The following is a 23,584-nucleotide window of genomic DNA, read 5'->3' as shown; positions in this document are numbered from 1 at the left end:
TGTTTTTTTTATAAATGGAATGAGAGCATTCAAATTGGATATTAGAATGGATCAAACAGGAGCAAATGACTCCATGAGGCAACAAGAAATACTAAAACAAAATCAAAAGACTGAAAAAAAATATAAGAAAATGTAAGGTATCTCATAGCAAAAAAACTGACCTAGAAAACAGATTTAGGGGGAAAACAATTAAGGATCGTTAGACCATCTGAACATTATGACCATAAAAAGAACCTAGATATCATATTAAAAAATACTCCAGGCACTGTGTTAAGTATTTTTTTACAAACATTACTTCATTTTATCCTTACAACAACCCTGAAAGGTAGGTACTATTATTCCATAGATGAGAAAACTGAGACAAATAAAGATTAAGTGAGTTGTCTAGGTGATACAGCTAGTAAATGTTTGAGGCTGGATTTGAAATCAGGTCTACCTAACTCCAGGCCCTGTGCTCTATTCACCATACCACCTAGCGACTTCATATATTGTTGTTCAGTCATTTTCAGTCATGCCTGACTCTTTATGACCCCATTTGGGGTTTTCTTGGCAAAGATACTGGAGTAGTTTTTCATTTCCTTTTCCAGCTCATTTTACAGAGGAGGAAATTGAGGCAAAAACAGTGACTTGCCCAGGGTTACACAACTAGTTAGTGTCTGAGGCCAGGTGTGAACTCAGGAAGATGAGTCCTCCAGACTCCAGGTCTGGCACTCTATCCACTGAGCCACCTAGCTGCTCTCACTTCATATGTACGTATTACTAGTTTTCTTGATTAATAGTGAATGTATAGAAGCTCCCTTTAGTATGTTTTTTCTTAACATTTTCTAAGGAGAAAGTTAAATACACTGCAGGGAATATTTTTAAAAATCAGTCAACAAAATATATATATATACATATATATGTGTATGTACACATAAATATAAACATGAACATATACATACATACACACACACACACACATATACACACACTTGTTGACTACTAATGTTTTGCTTCCTTGCTGGGTATTTCTCTTTGGAAAATATTAACAGAAGAAGTTCCAATTTACACTCATTGTTAATTTAGTGAACTAGGAAATTCAAGTTAGAACCACTACCACCACCAAGTGGCATAGTTACACCACTTCAGGCAGAAATAGTACACTCCTGTTTCTCAGCATTTTTGTTATGGGGCATGCCTCTAGAATAAGATGTGTGTGAAAGGAAAAAAAATACATAGGTATGGAAGGAGGTAGGCTCATAGCACCCACTCACTCTGGTCTGCCACCTTTACCCATCATCTCCATGGGGGCCTGGCAAACACCTCAGCACAAGGGATAACATGCAAGCTTCCTCTTTTTCTTCCCTGTCCAATCTGAGCTAAGAGCCAGGCTTTCGGGGGATTCTAAACTAAGGCTATAGACTTTCTTCCATTCACACACCCTTTAAAAATGCAATAATCCTCTTTTGAAAAGAGAGAATACTCATGCTCAAGAACTTGCATAGGTTTTTTTCAAGGCTGAGGGAGTGGCTCATTAGTCTTCCTTCCAAGTTGACACTGTTCCACTAAAGACTGTTCTTTGAATTTCATCTTTCAACTGGCTCCAAAGCCACTCATACCATCTCCCAGCCCACATTTCTTTTCTTGTTCACAAGCATATTATGAAAAACTATCAAATGTTTTGCCAAAATTCAAATATAAGGCCAAATATATCTGCCATTTCCTTTGCAATACTTGCAAGGAATATGGTTATAGTAACCATGCTAAAAACCAAAAACTCAAAAAAACAAAATAAAACAATCCACCAGACCAAATGCATACTAGAATTTTGTCAAGAATTAGCAGTTGAGGGGCAGCTAGGTGGCACAGTGGATAAAATCTGACCTCAGACATATAACACTTACTAGTTGTATGACTCTAGGCAAGTCACTTGACTCCAATTGCTTCACAAAAAAAAAGAATTAGAAGTTGAGCATAAATAAAACATACACCTTCCCCCCCTTTTTTGACATTAAAGGACTCTATTTTGTCCATTTCCAACAATAAATCATAGATTATAGAGTCAGAAGAGACCTTGTAGGTCATCAAGTGTAACTCTCTCATTTTATAAAATAGGTAACTAAAGAAGGCCCAGGGACATTAAGTGTTTTGCTGAAGGTCACAGAATAGTAAGCAACAGAGGCAGGATTCAAGCCTGGGTTTCCTTACTCCAAATCTAATGCTTCTCCATCATCAGTCCCATGATGGTGGTCATTTGGCCTGACTGGAGAGAAGTCACTACTTTCTAGGGTCATTCCTTCCACTATTAGAGAGTTCCTAGTTCTGCCCTCTGGGCCAATCAGATTATGTCTAATTCCTCTTCCACAGGACAGTGCCATTTGAGTACTTGAAAAGCCAAGACACTATCTGTTCCTCCCCATTCAGCTGCTGGAAAATAGCCATCATCTCCCGGGGAGAAGCAACTTCCAAAAAACAACAGCAATAGAAATAAAGAGCCTGGAGAGGGAATAGATAGGGATGAAGAAGCTGTTCACATTGCTGGTCATTCTCTTCTGGCCCAGCTGTGAGAAGCTGGCACTACCTACCACTGCTGTTTATTTTTCTGCTCAGTGGTAGAGAACTCCATGGACACAGACACTCCTGCAACTGCTGTTTAAGGGATGGGCCTGAAAGGTTGGTGCAGATGAGAGATTGGTGTAAAGCGATAAAAGGGATACAGTCATGAGGTAACCCATAACTAGATAAGCAAAAGGAGCACTGTGATACAGTTGTGAGAACAGGACAAAGTCTGGTCAACAAAAGTCTTCTGGGAAGTGGCCAGCTAATATGGCATGGGTTATCTTCCATTGGCCTCAGAGGTACTTCGGACCCTTCTTGGGCACAGTCTTCTGCTCCTTTCCTCTATGGATCTTCTGAGCTGAAGGCAAACAGATTATCTTTGGGAGCTGATGGAAGGGGTTGTTCTCTAGTGTTTTAGGGTGAAATTCCCTCTGCTTTCCCAGGGGTAAGGAGCCCTTTCTCTGATAGCAGAGAACTCAACATTGGGCAGGGGAGGAAGTTTCTGAGCAGAATACCATGAATTCTGTGTCACAGACATAGAAATGAACAGGACTCCAGAGGTTATCTATTCCAATCCTTATCTACATGATGAATCTTCTGTTCTACTAGAAAGTCTGCAACAACTACTTTTCCAGCCTCTAAATCACAGCATACACACGTAGGCAAGCCATACACAACCACTGTTACTAACCATTTTCTTCCATATCACCTTCTGACAAATTAATTAGACCTTTGATTCAAATCTTACCTTTTGAATTTTTTGTGTGTGTGTGTGTGAAAACCATCCTGACATTTGTGCGTAGTGTGAATACAATTATTTGCCTTATGGAATCCATTAATTTTTTTGGATACTTACTCCTCCAAATCCACCAGAGCCATCCACCCCTGCCATGGACTCCACGGAGCTCGTGCTGGCCATCTGAAAAGTGGAAGATGGAAGACAAATATGGAGATGATCTGGTCACTAACATCACAGCTACTTAGCCATTCATTCGCCATTTAAAGCGCACAAGTATTAGGAGAGAGAGAAGTTTCAGATGATACCTGGAACCTAATCTCAGGAGCTTTTGCAAGGGGGCTGAGATATTGAAATAATATAATAGACAACATTCCATGATGAGTGGATAAGAGAGGTCTGACATGGAGTGTTCCCTAAAGTCTGAGGGTCACCCAGTATGGAATCCAGATGTCTTACAGAGGAGGCAGAATCTGAGTTTGACTTTAAAAGCAGTTAGGAAATCATCAAGTAAAGAGGGAGAGGCAGGACATTTCCAGGACTAGAGATCATCATGAGCAAAGCCAAAGGGGTGGAAAGCACAGACAGATTCAGGGGATAGAGGATAGACCAGTTCAATTGGAATGTGGTGTGTATGAGATGGAACATACTAGAAGATGAAAAAGAAAATGTAGGATGGTGCTAGATTGTAAAGGGCCTGAATGCTAGGCAAAGGAGGCAATATGAAACAATGGACGATTTTTGAACAGAAGAATGACATAAATAGATCTTCCTATGAAGGAAGGAAGATCCTGAAGAACAGAAGACTCATGGGGGCCATCATCTCTGTCTTCACATATCTGAAAGCTGCCATGGAGATGAAAAACCATTTTTTATGCTTGGCCCCAGACAGAAGAACTAGGTGCAATGAGAGTAGAAACATGATTTCACCTCAATAAAAGGAACAGCATATTCCTGTTTCCCTATTATGTTTCCCCTTTGACCTAATCTTTGGATAGACTCTCCATAAAGTTGAAGCCTCTTCCTCCACCAATACATATACACTTTGAAGGAGCTAGGCTAGAGGATGAGCTGAAGTGGTGTAATGAGAAACAGCACAGTATAGCTGACATTGGTCCTGGAGAATTAGTGATAAGGTCCTGCCTCTGATACTTTCTACCTCCTAGATACTGGGCAAATCACCTAGTCCTCCTCAGTTTCCTCATCTGCAAAATAAGGGGATTAGACTAGATGGCTTCTTATGTCCCTTCCAGATCAACATCTAAATCTACGATCCCAGAAATTCAAGATCTAGAAAGGCAATTAAACTTTAGGAAAAATGAAAACAGTCAGGTCCCATTTATTCACAGGATACATGCCAGCAACTTTTAAGTCTTAGACATTAAAAACCCAATTCTGGAAAAGGAATTCTATAAGCTCTAAAGTGAGTACTGGATTTGTCATTATACTTCCCCAGTCAGATCCTGAAGTTTCATTAATATTCACCTTCTGGTGGCAGTAGGTAATTTTTTAGTACCACTGGTACTAGTAGGAGTTATTAATGTTAAACACCTGAACAGACCCTCCTTTCTCAGTGAGTTATTTTGCCAACAAAAAGGCAGAGGGACTCTAGTGGCTTCACTGGCCTCCACTCATTTTGCCACAGGACACAAATGATCATCATTTATCAAGAACTTCATTCCTTCCTCTGGAGTCATTAGTCAATGGCCTAGGAAGTAGGGAGGCTGCAAACATCAAGTGAATCCTTGAGCTGCTTCACAGAGGAATGATAAATAAGGGGGCTCTGTTTAGGCCTAGCTGGATGGAGAGCTGTGTTCAGTTCTGGCTGATCCAATTAATGAGAGATACAAGCCAGAAGGAATCTAGAGTAGGGTGAACAGCATAGGAAAGGTACTTCAAACCATGTGGTAGGATGATTAGATGAAATGAATGGAGATACTCAGCAAGAAGCAGAAATGTAAAAACTGTTTTCAAGTACTCAGAAGTCACATGGATAGCAGTGTGGTGTAGTGGCAAGAGCACTGGACTTGGAATCAGGAGCTGGTTCACTAAAGGCATTTAAACAAAGGAGCCAAGGGGTATGGCGGAAGATTTTCATCCACTGGTCAAGGGGTTGCACTACACAGCTTCCAAGTTGCTCTCTAACTCTAGGATTCTATGGGTATAGAAGATCATAAAAAAGGAAGCTCACATTTCTACATTAATATTAGATGAACAATATTTCTCATAGCAGCTCTGTGGGGCGGGTAGTGCAAATATTATCACTCCCATTTTGTGGAAAAGGAAATTCAGCCACAGAAAGGCTAAGAGACCTGCCCAGGATTCTGTCATTGACCACCCTTCAAGATTATCAGTAAGAGGGGGGCAGCGAGGTGGTGCAGCAGATAGAACACTGGCCCTGGAGTGAGGAGGACCTGAGTTCAAATATGGCCTCAGATACTTGCAAGCTATGTAACCCTGGGCAAGTCACTTAACCCTGATTTCCTCAAAAAAAAAAAAGATTATCATTAAGAGGAGCACAGTGTAAAACAAGAAATCAATGATTAACTTCAAGGACGTGACCTTGGGATGGAATGCCTCAGCTATGCTGGCAAACATCACTGAGACTGGCTGTGGGAAACAGGAACTTACAGGTGAGTCTGGGACATCCTCCTCCTGGGTGAAAGAGCTGTTGAAAGCTCTGAATGTCTCACTCTTCTGCTTGTGCTTTTCAATCGTGGTAAGAATGACCTGAAACCAAAAGACAACACTAAGATGCATTAAACTTGGTTCTCAAGAACAGCATTCAGTGCTGCAAGCCATTAAGCACTATGTAAAATGTAATTTGCTATTACCCTACAAAATGAGAAGGACAGATATCGTCACCTCAGGACAAAGAGGACTGTTTGCTCCAATTTTAATCACGATATGTACTCTGTGCTAGGAAATGTATATTGTTCCAGCTCAAAGTGAGAACATAATGCTCCTCTCTCAGTCTCCTCCTGGATCTGAGCTCTGTTGCAGGGGAGAATGCCAGCTACAGCCAATGGCTTGCGGACTCCTCCCTACCCTCTGACAGATCAGAGAATCTTAGGATCTAAGCCCCGATTTTATATTGGCCAAGCTCACACAGTTAGGAAGTGGCAGAGCCAGGGCTTAAATCTGGATCTCCTGATTCCCAGTCTGGTATTCCTTCTATGATTTTATGCTGCCTCTAAAGGCAGCACCATAATACAGTTAAAGAAAAGGACCTGTTGAATAAGTAGCAGAGATGGAATGATAAGTCAGTCTTTGCACTCCAAATCCATTCTTCCTTTTGTTATACTCTAATGCCTCTCGAATACAGACAGATGACATCTTGTGGGAACAGCTAACACAAGGGGGATAACTGGACTACTACTGTCTGTAGCCATACTCCTAGGGAAGGAACTTTGAAAGCAGGGAGTGTGTAAAGCTAAACTTCTTTTCTGTCCTGCTCCTACACAAGGGAAGACTTCTCTTTTCTCCCAACATAGAAATCTTTGGTCTTCCTTGATACATATCATATATGTAGCCTTGCTCTCTACAATCTAAGAAATGAAGTAGATGATATTTCCTTGTATTTTTAAGTAATCAAAATCAGGTAATCACAGTGATGCCATTGGCACTGAATAGATCCAGCTCATGGAATCAGAATCAGTTCTGTACTCTGCAGGGAATGTGTGTATACTATCCAGGCCTTTTGTTTTATAATCTCTCTCTCTCTCTAGTTCGTGTTCCTTTTGATTTTATTATAGCAGTCTTGTGGATCCTCTCAAAGATCCTATTTTCATAGACCCCAGGACCTGGGAAGACCATTAAGGGAGTATGTGATTTCGTTTCCTGCCTTTGTAAAGTCTATTAAGTTACTGTGGAAAGAGCAATGGAATCAACATCAGGAGACATGAGTTCTAGTCTTGGTTCCACCCCTAGCTGCCTGGGCAACAGTCTCACCTCTCTGAGCTTCTATTCCTTCCTCTATAAAATGGAAAGGTTGGGCCTACCTCAGGGTTTCTGTAGCTAAACCATCCTAGGCAGATGTTTCCTGTCCTAGTCTCAATACTTGTTAGGAACATAAAACAATGTCCCTGGGTGGTCTTCATTGTTTAATCATTCTCTCAAACAGATATTTTTTGTGTTTAGCCAAAACCATTTTGGTACAACTTAATCCCATTTCCTCTTATGGAGATAGAGATCAGCTGGTCAGTGTTCACCTTGTGCAGGTAATTACATTTAAAACCATTAATAAGCAAATTTCTGGAAGTTTTCCCAGAGAACATGATGTAGTGAACTAGTCAGGAGCAATCATTTATCTCTCACTACTCAATTCCCAGGGCTTGGGAGTCACTGCAAAACCTGGGCTGCCCAGTATTTATAGAAGCAATTCCACATGTCCTGCTCTGGCCCAAATCTCAAATGCCAGGAGTAAGATTAATTAGAGATGGAATAATTTTGATATAATTAAAGTTATATGAAGAGTGTAAAATATTAACCTCAATCCATTCCTTCTTTTCCTCCTCTGTCCTGTAAAAAAGAAAAAAAAGTATTTTGTTACTTCCTCTTTTGATATAAATTACAAATAACTATGCTGTTTTAGGGGCTTAATGTTTTTTTCTCATCAGGTAATTGATCTACCTCTCTTACCATTTGCCCTGTAAACAACTTTCTCACTAATGACATTTGAAAATAATTGCTAAAATAGATAATTGCTAGAACTTAGCATTACTTTGTAACTTAAGTTATTTCATGAATGCAAGTCTATGTTAGACTGTAAAATGCTCTGACTTTATCCTAATTGGAGTTTCCAACCTCAATTACATTCACTGTTTTTTATTGAGCTCAGTTGTTTTAAATTCAATACCAACAGGTTAAAAAAAAAAACAAAACTCACCACAACCCCATAATAAAGTTCTACATAATTTCAAAGAGGATTTCTGTAGCATAAAATATTGTAGAACAAACTCAGGCCATACCTTGTTTGCAAGTCCAGTGACCTCTTTTTTCCTGTTATTGTAAACGTATGTGCTGCATTTGGCTTGGCAATTTCCTGCACCTTAAAAAAAAAAACAACTCTGTCATTCTAACATGTCTTCTAACCACAGCCTTAATCTGCTAAAACTTAGAAAACTGTTGCTCAGAAGATAAGCCACATGAAAAATAATAGAACGGTAAGTCAGAAGTAAAGAGTAATTATTTTCTTTAACAAGGAATATGCTATTCCTATATATATATATATATATATATATATATATATATATATATATATGTATATATATATATATGTATATATATATATATGTATATATATATATATATGTATATATATATATGTATATATATATATACATATATATATATACATATACACACACACACATACATATATGTATATATATATATATATGTATATATATATATACATATATATATATATATACATATACATATACACACACACACACATACATATACATACATAAAATCAGATTATTCACTCTAATATTCATACACTCTCAAATTGACCATGACATCATCAATACAGGTATTCACTCTAGTGACAGAGATTGTAACCCAAGGCCTGATCATCCCATGTGGCTCTTAACCATGTTGGGAATCCACCCAAAGTGCTAGGTGGCTTCCTTAAGTTCTCTTGATATTGTATAAATACCAATGGTCCATGTTAACTGTCATGAATTATCTTGTACTTTCTCCACATGAACAGCCCATCTTCTTTTTTGTTCATATATTTCCTTTTTAAAAAAATTTGATTGATGCCCTATGTTCTCTTACATCACACTCGTTTCTTTCTTTCTTTCTTTCTTTCTTTCTTTCTTTCTTTCTTTCTTTCTTTCTTTCTTTCTTTCTTTCTTTCTTTCTTTCTTTCTGTTTTTGGCTAGGCAATGAGGTTAAGTGACTTCAGGGTCACACAGCTAGTAAGTGTCTGAGGCTGGATTTGAACTCAGGTCCTCCTGAATCCAGGGCTGGTGCTCTATCCACTGTGCCACCTAGCTGCCCCCCTCCCAGTTTGAGATGTCTGAAAGGCAATTAAAGATGCAAGATTGGAGGTCACCACAGAGATTGAAGACAGCAATATTTGAGGATCCAGCAAAGGAGACTAAGAAAGATGGTCAGATAAGTAGAACTCTCAGAGAGTGGGGTCCAAAAAACCTAAAGAGAAGAGTGCATCAAGGAGGAAAGGGTGATCAACAGTGTCAAAGGCTGCAGAGAAATTGAGGAGAATTGAGGATTGAGAAAAGGCTATTGGATTTTGCAACTAAAAGACCACTGGTAACTTTGGAAAGAGTGGTTTCAGTGGAATGATTAAGGTCAGAAACTACATTGTAAGGGATTAAGAAGAGAGTGAGAGGAGAGAGTGAAGGCACCTATCATAGAAAGCTTTCCAACAGTTTAGCCACAAAGGGTAGAAGAGAAATAGAATAATAGCAGGGATGGAAGGGTCAAGTGAGGGTTTATAAGGATGAGTATATTTGTAGGCAGTAGGGAATGAAAGGAGAGATTGAAAATGATCAATAGGTAAAGTGGGGTTTTTGGGGGGAGGGGTTCTAAGAGGGGGAATGAAGCCTATTCCTTTCCTTTCCAGACTAGTTTCATATTACTCTGTCTTAGACTCAGTTCTTTAGTTAAATTAGACCTAAATGCAACTCTCTAAACTCATTCCGCCTCCTTCTGTGCCTATGCCTGAGAAAACCTCTAACCACATCCCTATCTGCTGAAATCCTCTTTCTTTAAGAAACAGTTTCTCTGATCCACCCAGCTGAAAGTGACTTTCCTCCTCTCAAATTTTCCTAGAAAACTGTATCTGGATCTCTCGTTTTCCCCACTGTTGTCTACTTTGCATTATACTTATTATTGCTGACGTTTTATCCACTCTCCAGTAAATGGTGAGTTCTTTGAGAGCAGGGATGAATTGTGTAGTTGCTCTTCTTTGTATGTCTAGTGCCTCGTACAGTGCCTTGCACATAACAAGTGCTTAACAGAACTGGACTGCCTGGGGGATGACATGTGTAAACGTACAGCAGTGGGAAATGGCAAAATCAAAGTGGACTAATTCTGACTGAAGAGTCCCATACAACAAAGCTAAAAGGGTAGGCTGAAGCCAGATTCCCAAAGGCCTTGAACAAGAGGCTAAGGTGTTTGTCACCACTAGCCATCATCTGGAACAGCCAAGGGAACATTGTGAATGTGGGCAAATACATCCCCACATATCAAAATGAGTGGAATGTTCACTGGTCAGTTTGGGAAATGAGTACTGATGATTGAGGGCAGAAGGCACCAGCACTTCTACATTCAAATCTCACCTTGACTACATGAGTGACTTCGGGCAGGTCATTTAATTTCCTCCAGCCTCAGTTTCCTCATCTGTAAAATGAGGGTGTTGGACTAAATGATCTATGGGGTCCCTTCCCCCTCTAGGTTTATGATTCCATTATGCTTGTATTCTATTCAATAGGCGAGGGTGAACAATTGAAGGTCTGGGAGCTGGGAAGTGACACAAACAAATCTGAGCATTAAGAAAGTTACTTTTTGACAGCCAGCAGTGTGAAGAATGGAATGAAAGAAAGGATGGGAAAAGAGAAGCCAGTTTGGAGGATAATTTTGATTATATTAAATTTAAAAGGGTTTATACAAACAAAACCAATGCAACCAAGATTAGAAGGAAAGCAGAAAGCTGGGAAACAATTTTTGTGGTGTCCCTGATAAAAACCTCACTTCTCAACTATATAGAGAAATGGGTCAAATTTATAAAAATACAAGTCATTCCCCAACTGATAAATGATCAAAAGATATGAACAGACAGTATTCAGACAAAGAAATCAAAGCTATCTTTGGTCACATGAAAAAAAAAACGCTCTAAATCACTATCAACTAGAGAAACGTAAGTTAAAACAACTCTAAGGTACCACCTCATGCCTATCAGATTGGCTAATATGACAGAAAAGGAAAACGATAAATGTCGGAGGGGATACGAGAAAATTGGGACAATAGTGCACTATTGGTGGAGTTGTGAACTGATCCAACCATTCTGGAGAGTAATATGGAATTATGTCCAAAGGTCAATCAAACTGTGCACACCCTTTGATCCAGCAATACCACTACTAAGCCTGTATCCCAAAGAGATCTGAAAAAAAGGGAAAGAGACCTATTTGTACAAAAATATTTATAGCAGCTCTTTTTGTGGTGGCAAAAAACTGGAAATTGAGGGGAGGCCTATCAATTGCAGAATGGCTGAACAAGTTGTGGTCTATGATTGTGATGGAATACTATTGTGCTATAAGAAATGCCGAGCAGGCTGATTTCAGAAAAACCTGGGAAGACTTACACGAACTGATGCATAGTGAAGTGAACAGAACTAGGAGAACACTGTACACAGTAACAGCAACATTATATGATGATCGACTGAGAATGACTTAGCTATTCTCAGAAATACACTGTCCAAGACAAGTCCAAAAGACTCATGATGAAAAATACTATCTATGTCCAGAGAAATAACTGATGGAATCTGAATGCCGATCAAAGCATACTATCTTTCACTTTCTTCCTTTTATTTAGTTTTTTCTTTTGGTCTATTTCTTCTTTCACAACATGACTAATATGGAAATATACTTTATGTGATTATACATATATAACCTTTTATCAAATTGCTTACCATCTTAGGAAGCGGGAAGGGAGAGAATCTGGAACTCAAATTTTTAAAAAATAGAACGTTAAAAATTATCTTTACATGTAATTGGGAAAAAACAAAATACTATGAAAAAAAAGAATGGAGGCAACTAATGGAAGAAATACTTCAAAGTTAGAACTGGAATGATTTGGTAGCTCATTGGCTATGATGACAGGAGAGAGTAGGAGAGAAAGGGAAGAGTCAAAGATGGCTAAAGTTTGAGGCCTCTGTGACTGAGAGAATAGTGGCATCATTAATACAGCAGTAATGATAGAAGGGGTAGATTTGCTTTGAAGTTGAAAACTTTTGGGAGAAGATGAGTTCTGTTTTAAACACAGTGAATTTGAGGTGCAGGCAGAGCTTCCAGAAAGACATCCAGCAAGCAGGTGAAAATACAGGACTGAAGTTTAGAACAGAGTTTGGGGCTGGATATATAAAGTTGGATTTATCTGCATGGAGGTAATAATTAAAACTACCAGAATGAATAAGCTTATCAAGGGAGAGAGTGGAGAGCAAGAAGAGTGCTGAAAAGAGAATACCGGAGGATGCCTGCACTCATGGTCAGGAAATAGCAAATGAAGCAATGAAAGAAACATAGAAGAAGTAATTAGAAATGACAGAAAACCAGGAGAGAACAATGGCACAGAAGCCAAGTGAGGAAAGAATTTACATAGAAGGTTCAAAGGGTAAACTACTGCAAAGAGGTTAATGAAGACTGAAGAAAGACACTGCATCTGGTAATCAGGTAATCTGTGATCATTTAGATAGCATTTTCAGTAGCATGGTGGGGGGGGGGAAGGCAGAATACAAAGGGCTGAGGAATGAATGAATGGTGAGGGAATAGAGACAGCTAAGGTAAACTACTCTTTCTGGAAGCTGAGCAGTAAAGGAGCAGAGACAGATAGTGTGATAGCCTGAAGTTGGTATCAGGGTTATGGAAAAGCTTTGTTTTCATTTTTGTTTTTATGATGAAGAGACCCAAAGAATGATTGTAAGCAGCAAAGAAAGAATGAGTAGATGGTGAGATATTGAGGTTGGACAGGGCAGAGCAAGACACTAGGAGGCAAGAGTGGATAGGACAAAAGGCAAAGTTAGAACGCACGAGTCTTGGCAAGAAATAATGAAATCTCTCCTCTGAGACCAAGGAGAAGCAGGAGAAAAAAAGAAGACAAAAAGGCTTAGAGAAAGAAGTGGTACCAGAAGGAGGCCCCAGAAAAGAGATCATATGATCTCCAAGATCATCAAGTTCAACTCCTTGTATTTACAGGTGAAGAAACTGAAGCCTAGGGAGGTTATGCCTAAGGTCACCCAGGCTTTATTTAAACATCAGGGGATAGGATTTGAACTGAGGTTCTCTGACTCCAAAGTCAGTTCCACAGTACCATGTTGCCTTCCTTTTGAGGGAGATCATTTGGCCTTAAATTTTTCATTGAAGTAGGAGACAAGGTCACCTGCTGAGAAGAGGAGTGGAGATGAAGGCTTCAGGAGAAAGAAAAATATTTGGAACAGTTACTATGGGGAGTGTGAGAGGGAGTAAATCAAAGATAAACAAAAGAATTTTTGTACAGTACAAAATCTGCATGTGTACTGATCAGGTGATTTCCTCCAGCAATTTAGCACTAAGAGTAGACATATGGTGGTAATTGTCTAGGACTGGAAACTTAGAGTTGGCACAACTGGAAGTCAAGGGTTTGAAGGATTCAAGGGTGGTGAAGAAGGAACTGTTTAACTGCTGCCTTGCAATCTTATGCTTATTTGTATACTTATCTTATCCCTCTACTACTAGACAGTGAATGCTTTGAGAACAGGGAGGGTGCCTTAATCATTTTTCTACCTCAGCACCTAGCACAGCGCCCACTCATAGTAAATCCTAAATATTCGTTTATTGAGTAAATGGGGGTGAAATGGTTAATATAAACTCAGTTTTAAGATATCACACATTTTAACATTGTTTTGGAAGGCCAAAAGTGAAACATTAGATTCAAGTGAAGCAAATCATATTTGTTTTAATTGGAGCTATTCTTGAATTGGAACTATTCTATATACAGAAAGATAGAAGACTCGTCCTAATTATGAAAATATTTTTGTCTCTCTACTTAGGCAATAGTGTTTTCTTCTTGTATTTTGTCTTTAATCAATGTTACAGCAAAAAGCAAATAGTCATACAGACATCAATGACAACTTATTAATACCTAATGTTATAATCTCTTCTGATCCTTATGACTGAACATTTAAATATATCTCCATTTTCACAAAGTTGTGGTCAGTGCATGCAAAATACTTTGTTTTCCCTCTGCATTATTTAGTATAGATTTCTACATATTTCTGTAGTCTCTACACACTTGTCACTCTTACTAGGTCAATATGGTCATCATGGCATTAATGGCCACAGTCTGGTCTGCTCTTCTCCAGTTGTTGGGCATCTGGATGTGCTTCCTTTTTCACAGTTACAGTCAAGACCACTATAAACATCTTTGCACAAAAAGATCTAGTTTTCTTTTTTATTATTTTCCTGAAGTGGTTGAAGGTGGCCTATTCCAACAGAAGGAATTATTCTGTCACGGAATACAACCAGTTTTATAACTTGCTGGTCATATTACTCTCTGAAAAGATCACACTAATCTGCATTTCCAGTTTAGCAAATATAACGTAGTACCATGTGGTTGTTTCAGTGTGTATTTCTTTAATTGTTAGTGAGTCTAAACATCTTTCAAGTGTCTATTTTCTACTGCACTTTTTTTTAACCAACCATCTGTTCTTCTTTGACCACTCTTAGTCACTATCATCAATGATGTTACTTATCATAGAATTACAGAGCATTATAGTCAGAAGAAGCATTGGGAGGTCATTTGGTCCCTCCTGCTTGAGGCAAGAGCATGCCCAAGTCAAGCTAAGCTTCTCATTCGACATCGTAAAGAATTGCAGAAAAGGAGATTCCATAAACTCTTAGTAACTCAATTCTGGAAACTAACAATACCTACACTGTTGGGAAATTAGAAACTAATTCTCCTCTCTTACTATGGCTGTTTTTAACATGAGGGCAAATACAATGTAGAACATTCATCTTGAGGATGTTTGAGCATAAAGAAGAGAGAAATAGGGAAAGAAAATAAATCAATCTGGACCCACTATTAGGACAAATTACTTTAAAGCAGGGCAGGATGAAGTGGCTATTTGATTGTGAGTCCATGATATTGATGTTATATTAATATTATTATATTATTACATTGTATTATTATTAACCCTCTAAATACTCTCTACCTTCCAATCTGAAACCTCCTGAAACAAACACACAACGGAAGAGAGTAGCTTCTTTATCTTTTAGTTTGCATTTGTTTTGAAAATGAAGTTGCATCTCCGATGTTTGGCTGCTGTGCTAGGCTGTGTAGACAACAGATCAGCTCAGGTGAAGCACTCCAAGTTTCAAAACTTAAAGAAAATGTCCATTTCAGATTCCCTTTCTTCTAGCTAATTCTGGTGCCCACCATAAAACAGGTGTTGCTTCTCACAAATGACAAGGGACAAACAGATAAAACAAAGGGCCACAAACCTGCAAGCCAGCTATGTCCATCTTCTCACGAACGCTGAACTTCTGACCTATGAGTCTCAGTTTGGGCACACAATATAACAGCATACTATTAAACTGAAAAAGAAAGATGGATGCAAAGATTAGGAAATGCAGATTATACAAGAGCCTAAGAATTGGAAGGGAATTAGGGATTATTGAATCTAATCTCATTGTACAGATACATAAACTGAGGCCCAGTGAAATGAAGTGACTTCCCAAGGTCACAAAGACAATTAATGGAAGAGCAAGAACTACACCATTAAATGTCCTGATTCCCAGTTTACCATGCTGTTAGACTATGCTATCTCATATCAGAAAGAGCACTGGATTTGGAGTCAGCAAAGTCTTGGATTCAGATCCCATATCTGATCCTTACTGTGTGACTACAGGTAAGTTATTAATTTATTTGAACTTTATTTCATCCTCATCTATAAAATGGTAACAGCCCCTGTAGTACTTACCTCACACAGTTGTGGGCATCAAATGACATAAGAGATATCAAGTGCTGAGTACGTCTTAAAGCACTCTCTCAGTGTCAGCTATTTATTCCTTACAGGATAAAGCAGCCCTTAAATTAGTGAAGTTTTAAAGAGAAGTATTCAATAAGAAGGGTTCTGTACAGAGAATGCATGTGCACTTAGAACAGTAACAGAACGTGTGCAGAGGACCGTAGAGGGCAGGAAGAGTAAATGTTTAGGAAGTGAGAGGAGCAAAAGAAAAGGACTCCAAGGTGAGTTTGTGTAGATTACAGAAGGACAACTTCAAAGTGTGGATACTAAAAGTCCTCTCAGAATGAAATCAACAGTATGTGGTAATCGTTTTCAAATGAAAAATCAACACAGATACTCCTTTAAAAGAAGAAGCAATAATAAGAGAATAGAGATGGGACTAGACCTGTGATTTCATTGGTATAGGGAACTCCCTGGTGAGGAAACTCTCTCTACCAATGTAGGGTGGCACCTTCTTTACCACTTATAGGTTAAAGAGTTGCCTAGAGAATAGAGAGGTTAGGTGATTTTCCCAAATCTTTCACAGCCAGTAGGTGTCAGACCTTGAGCCCAGGTCTTCCTACTTCCCAAAAGTTCTAGTTCTCTATCCACTACACCACACTGCCTAGAACACTTTTACAAAGCATGTCCTCAGACTAACTAAATGAGGGCAGGAAACAGAAGCTCAGAGAAGGGGAGTGATTTTCACAAGGTCAGTCATGGGGCTAGCAAATAACAACTAGTCCTTGAACCTAGCTCATCCAGCTTCAAGGCCAGGGCTCTTGCTACCACACAGCTTCCCGTGCATATAAATCTAAGCCCTTGCCTTGGAAAGTACTAACTATATGTGAACTACTGTTATTATTCTAAAGGAAATGGTGGCCAGAGAATTAGAATTTAGAATAATTAAAGAAGTATGTGTTTTGATGGCTGAGGGGAGAGGGGAAGGGGTCATAGAAAAGGAAAGGGAAACCATTTAAAATGTTAACAAAGAAATTGAAGTAGCTAGAGTCTAAATGGATACCAGGAAAAGAAGGATGGATCAAAGCTTCTCCTTCAATTCCTCTGTAAAGCCCAGAAACAAGGACCATGTCTCATGTGGCAGAGGTGTGAAAAGAGACTGTAGTATGAGCAGAAGCCTTCCGCCCTCCTGGGAAAGGCAGCCTCTGCTGAGCTAGCAGGTCCAAGGCCCACAAAATTCGAAGCATCACTGGCGGGGGGGGGGGGGGGGGGAAGGAGGGAGAAGATCAGCTTTGTAATTCCTTTGATGCTGGAGAGCTCCTGGCGAGGAACTCCCTCTACAGATGCAGATCAGCCTCTCCTGTGCAACTTGGAGTCATAGAGTTGCCTGAGACAATGAGAGGTCCAGTGACTTGTCCAGGGTCACAGAGCTAGGATGTGTCAGACAGTGCTTGAAACCAGGTCTCTCTGACTCTGAGGTCAGTTCTCTACAGATTTCTCCATAATGTCCCTAAAGGCATAACTAGCACAGGACGAAGAGGGCTTTGCTCAAGGGCACAAACATGGGGACTAATGCAATAATCTGCTAGATATGTTTTCCTCTCTCCACTTCCAGTTTGTTTCACATGGCTAATGTGATACACTGTGCTTATGCATACATCTAGTTAAGTTTCTCCTTTGCTAAAACATCAAGTGTTATCTTATAATCTTTTGAATAAAATTCAAACTCTTTTACCTGTTAATCGAGACCCTATAAAATATGGTACTATGCTAACTTTCTAGACTTACATTACGTTCTATCATGCATTCTAAGAGCCTATCGGGCTACTTTCTCTTCTTTGAGCACATCCTGGGGTGGCACGTTTATTCTCTGGAAGGGGGATGGGTGACAACTGCCCTCCACATCCCCATATTTTGCTTCACAGTCCTCCAGTGGTACTTAATACAACCTACCCAGAGCTACCACCTTAAGCCACAACCCCTGTGGTGATGAGGGCTGAATTTCCTGGGAACTGGGCTGCCTGCAAGCATAACAGGACACCATTGGTTGGGTTGTCCTCTGTGCTGCCACCATCTCCCACACAGGGATGGGTGTCATGGCTGTACGTGGAATACTGACTGAGGAGAGCAGATTGAAGATCAGGTTTACAACTCACCAGAAACAAGTACCTATCTTGAGCAGTGCCATTCTTTGCAGATAGCTTCTGAATATGGCCTTCTTTAATAAGTTCATTTGCAGGATTAACAATATCTTCTTCTCCTCCTAAACGTTCATACACCTCCAAGAGCTTGTGCATCTTTTCCTGAAAGAAAAGCAAAACTGAGCTGGAGGCAAGATAGGAAAAGAAAAGAGTTTTTCTCCTTGTCTGCTGTGGGCCAAGCACATCTGGAAAATTTGGAACATTTGAGAACAGCAGATCAGGAAGCAACACTGAACCATACAGTCCCTGAAAGACAGATATGAAAGGGACTTTAGAGACTACCTAGCCCAAGACCTTTATCTGACCAAAGGGGAAACTGAGGACCATTTTTATGACCTTAGGGATATCCTGGACCATTCCTTCTCTCTCACCTCCCACATGCAATCAGTTATAAAGCCTTGTCAATTCTACAAAATCTCTCATATCGGCCCCTTCCTCTCCATTCCCACTGCTATCACCCTAGTACAGGCCTTCATTACCAGAATCTTGAACTACTGCAACAGCCTCCTAAACAAGTCTTCCTTCCTCCACTTTCTACTTCTTCCAATCCATCTTTCACATAGCTGCCAGGCTAATTTTTTCTATGCCTAGATCTTGTTATGTTGCTCTCTTTAAAAAAGTATTCAGTGATGCCCTACAATCTTCCAAGTAAACTTTAAACCCCTTTGCCTGACATCCAAGGCCCTCCACAATATGGTTTCATACTACCTTTCTAGCCTTATTTCCTATTATGCCCCACCACTCATACCATGCTCCAAACTGGACTATAATTTTTCAATTCTGAACACCACACTGCACTCTCCTGGCTCATGATGTTATCTATGCCTGGCATATCCTCCCTGCTCGCCTTCACTTGTTTAATCCCTACCTGTTCTAAACGGCTCAATTCAAATGCCACCTTTTCCTGGAAGTCCTCCCCGATCCTACTGGGACGGGAACCCTCCCCTTTTACAGAACATTTTGCAGTTCTCAAAAATATTTAACTTGTATCCTTGTATATTAAAGTTATCTACATCATGTCTCAGCTTTCATAAGACTGTAGTCTTAATGAATAACTTTGCTCTGTATACAGGAAGTAATTAATAAATATTTGTTCAATAAATGAATGAATGCAAAACATACTTCTTGACATGGAAGTCATTCAATTAGCACCTTCCTCCCTGCTCCCCCACCGCCGCCCAGCTTCAAATAACTTCTGAAAAAAAATCAGTAATCCCAGTTCTTCCCTTCTAGCTTTAGAATGCACAGCAGCACATTCTCTTTATTAAAATAACTGGGCAAAGGAAAACCTTCTTCTGCATCCCATGTCACTTCTGGCAGAACAATCACAGACTACAGGGAATCCACAACTGTTTGGTGGGGGGACACCAAGAAGCATTCCTTTGACTAATCAGCCCCCAGTTCATACAAGAGTACTCTCCTGCCAGATCAGTAACCAGGGATATATCCAAACAAGTCTATGTTCGGGTTTGTCCCTTTCAACTGTGCCATGAGTGGAAGCAGTTTACGGACATATATTCCCTGACCAGCAAAGCCTTCCCCTATGGGAAGCTACATAGTGTGTAGCAGTTAAGAGCACTAGAACTGGAATGAAAGAACCTGTGTTCAGTTCAGTTTGATATTTGTGTGACCTTGGTCGCTTGCTTTCCCTGGACCTCATTTTACTCAATAGTAATAGAAATTGGATTAAGATTATTTTTAAAGCTACCCTCTACTTCTAAATCTCATGATCCTGTGGGCTCCATGTACAGCCTTCTCTATTACTTATCTGTCGGCAATCAAATTCTTTCTAAAACAAGACACAGTATTTGACTCTTCAACATTCAGGTCCTTCCTCGCTGACCAGAAGCTGAGATGTACAGATTAAGCTTAGTTCACTTGTCAGTTTATCACATGTATAAGTGGCAAATACCACTGAATTTACAAGAACCTTTTCAATGGGTTGATATGGCCTGGGGCTTGTCCATCAAGAGGAAGTATTTGTTTTCAGGAAGTCACTGATCATCACTTAGTGACAGCTTCTCTAGGCTGAGTACACCGGCTAAAAAGTCATGTTTTCTAGACAGCAAACATATTCAGCTAGAAACCTACCTCAGTGACATGTACCAAATGTGAGAGCGAGAAACAGAAGATAATCCCAAGTCTCAAAGGGTCTCTGACTAACAGCTAATGTGACCCTGAATGACATGAGGCAAAAGGAAGTGTCACAAATGGGCAACTTCAGCCCACATTCAGAGAGATGATGTAAAACCATCCCACTAGTTGAGCTATTTCTAGTACTCAGTGTTAGGTAAGGCTCTGATCCAATGCCTTTAATTGTTAATCTGTACTATCTCTGTTCTACAGCTGGCCTGGGTTTTGGTGGAACCCATTTATGTCTTGTGAGGAAGACAGGCAAGCCCTATGTGATTCCTTGGAAAGCCACTCCTGTAATCTTATTTTAAAATCCAATCCCCTTGAATTCCATGTTTTATGTTAAAATCTTACCCCTTATTCCTGTTTCAGTCAGATTCATGCATCCTTTCTCCCTTAAGACAGAGATAAATTCTCATAAATTCAAAGAGTTGGAGAAGACCTTAAAGATCATCTCGTACCTAAACTAGAATCCCTCTACAACTTCCCCAGTCAATAATCATCTTTGCTTGAGGCCTCTAGGGAGGGGAAATCCATAGCCTACCAAGGTGGACCATTCCATTTTTAGACAGCTACAATGGTTAGAAAGTTGCTTATTATACCAAACCTAAATATGCCTTCTAATTTGCATTCATTGCTCCTAATTCTCCCCTTCAGAGCCAGAGAATAAATCTAATCCCTCTCCAATATAACAGTACTTTAAATATTTTATGATAATCATCATGTTCTCCCTATCATGTTCCTCTTTTATGGGTCACATGAGATTAGAGCAGATAATGTATGCGTAGTGTTTTACAAATCTTGAAGAACTATATAAATGTTAGCTATTGCCTTTTTCTTTTTGTTTTGCAAACTTTTTTCAAATTAATCTGTCCCATCCACTAACCCCCTCTCCATTAAGCAGTCTTAAAAAAATCTCTCAATACATATCTACATAATCCAGCAAAACAAATTCCAGTATGAGCGATGTCCAAAAACGTGTATCTCTTTCTGTATTTTAAGTTCACCTTCTTTTTCAGGAGGTGAGTGTATCTTCATTTTTTTGGACTCATGGTTTGTCACTGCATTGATCAGAGCTCTAAAATATTTCCAAAAAATGTTTCTCTATAATGTCATCATTACAGAAATTGTTTCCTAGTTCTGCTTACTTTGCTCTGCATCAGTTCATGAAGATCTTCCAAGTTTCCTCTGAAACTGCCCATTTCATCATTTCTTATGACACAATAATATACCATAACTTGTTTAGCCATTTCCCAATTGGAGGGCAACACCTTGGTTTCAAAGTTTTGGCTACCATGAAAAGAGGCCCTTGTTTCTCTACATCAAGCTTAATTGTGCCTCTTTGAACTTCCACCCCTTATTCTTTGTTCTGCCCTTTGGGGCCAGGCAGAACAATTCCAATCACTCTTCCATATGACAGCTCTTTAGATACTTCAAGACAATGATTACAGCCATCCCTCCAACCTCTCTGACCATGCCTTCTCTCCAAGTTAAATATCCCCAATTCCTATGAAGAGAAAACAAATTTACAAAAAGAAAGATAAATGTTCTCTTGCCATATGTACAGTAGATAAAGATATTTGACTTGGGAATTCTCAATGCCTACAACATAGTGAGTGAGCATTCACTGAACACAGACTTACTGAAGTGACCTGAAAGAGTCCTAGACTTCATGTCAGAAGATCTAGGCCTTTGACAGTTAATAGTCACGTGAACTTGAGTAAATATCTGGCTTCCCTGTGCCTCAGGATACTTTTCTGTAAGATAATTATACTGAATAAACTGGGAACTCCTTGAAAGTGAGGATTGTCTCATTTTTTGTGTTGGTATTCCTAGTACTGTGTGTCTTCAATGGGTGGCACATACTTGTACTCAGCCAATAATGGAATTCTCATTTACTTATATTGTCCTGAGTATTACATTTATCTGAATGTATGCCTAATTTCCCATACTAGTTTATAAACTATTTGTGAGCAGTGATAGGGTCTTATTCAGTGGATGGAGCACTGGGCCTCGAATCAAGAAGTCCTGAGTTCAAATGCAGTCTTACACACTTACTAGCAAGTTACTTAACCACCATTTGCCTCAGTTTCCTCATCTGTAATATAGGAGTAATAATGGCACCTACCTTCTATGGTTGCTGTGAGGATCAAATGAGATAATAATTAGAAAGCACCTAACACAGTGCCTGGCACATAATTGGCACCATATTCATTCATTTATTCAACAAACATTTATTAAGTGCTTATGTGCCAGGCATCAGGCAATGAACCTAGCAGACACTTCATATACGCTCCCTGAGTAAATTAGCTGATCTGATTGAAAATAATAAGAAAAAAGGTATCCTGATGCTCAATTTTCAAAAAGAAAAAAAAAGATGATTTGGGCAATAATAGACCAATATGATCTATGTTGGTTTATAGTTGATTTTACAGCATATGTGGCACCAATTATTCAGTTTGTGAGCATTTGAAAAAGGGCATAGTGATCAGCACAAGTCAGCATGGGTCCACTGGAAACATCATAGAAACTGATCTGGTTTCCTTTTAGGTAAAAACTTACTAGAACAGTAATAGATCAAGGGTAGCTGTCAAAATAACGTATGTTTATTGTAGTTTAGCATTTGACAGTATCTTCCATATAATCCTTATGGGATGTCAGTAGAATTTGTGGTGCTTGAACGTTATTTGGAGCGTTTAGAGTTTTATTAAGAATATCAGAGAAGCCAAACACTTCTGGATAATATACAAATCATAAGTAAAAAATCCACTACTTTAGAGTCAAATGGGCTCCTTGTGATGAGAGCTCCATCATTTTACCCAATACTGACTCTCTTTAAATGATATATGAAAGAGTGTTAATCTTGGGCTTTAGTTTCCTCATCTAAAAATAAGGTACTGAACTAGCTGGCCTTGGAGGTCTCTTTCATCTCCAGATCTACACAAACTTTTGATCAAGGATTAGCTAGGAATAAATAAATCTACATCTCCTGTCTGGAACGTAAATATTTTTTTTTGTCCTTTGTTTCAATTTTATCAGTCTTTTATTTTTATAAGACTTTTATTTCTGAATACATCCCCTCACTCAGCAAGCCTTCCTTTACCACAAAAGTTAAAGAAAAAGAAGAAAAAACAGTACAGCAAAACCAACATGTTCACATCTGTCTTGTCGGGAACTTTAGATGAGCTGTAACATTCCAATTCACCCTCTGCTCTCTCACATTCATTCCCTTGGTCAACTCCTCCTCTATATACACTGGCTCAGGATCTCCTGGAGCCA

The 23,584-nt window shown here is 39.3% G+C and overlaps 1 protein-coding gene across 1 annotated transcript in view; it reads right to left on the bottom strand.

Moving 5' to 3' along the window:
• FGD3 (FYVE, RhoGEF and PH domain containing 3) overlaps positions 1-23,584 on the bottom strand; it is a 198,263-nt gene that overhangs the window by 19,414 nt on the left and 155,265 nt on the right. Inside the window, 6 exon segments of the mRNA XM_020999038.2 lie at positions 3,395-3,457; positions 5,906-6,004; positions 7,765-7,795; positions 8,245-8,324; positions 15,505-15,597; positions 18,128-18,274. Of these exon segments, the coding sequence (XP_020854697.2) occupies positions 3,395-3,457; positions 5,906-6,004; positions 7,765-7,795; positions 8,245-8,324; positions 15,505-15,597; positions 18,128-18,274 (513 nt within the window).

The sequence above is a fragment of the Phascolarctos cinereus genome, unplaced genomic scaffold, assembly GCF_003287225.1.
Source record: "Phascolarctos cinereus isolate Bilbo 61053 unplaced genomic scaffold, phaCin_HiC Scaffold_4;HRSCAF=312, whole genome shotgun sequence".
Classification (NCBI taxonomy): Eukaryota; Metazoa; Chordata; class Mammalia; order Diprotodontia; family Phascolarctidae; genus Phascolarctos; species Phascolarctos cinereus.
Note: the sequence above shows the minus strand (reverse complement) of the source record. Positions and strands in the feature narration are given on the sequence as shown.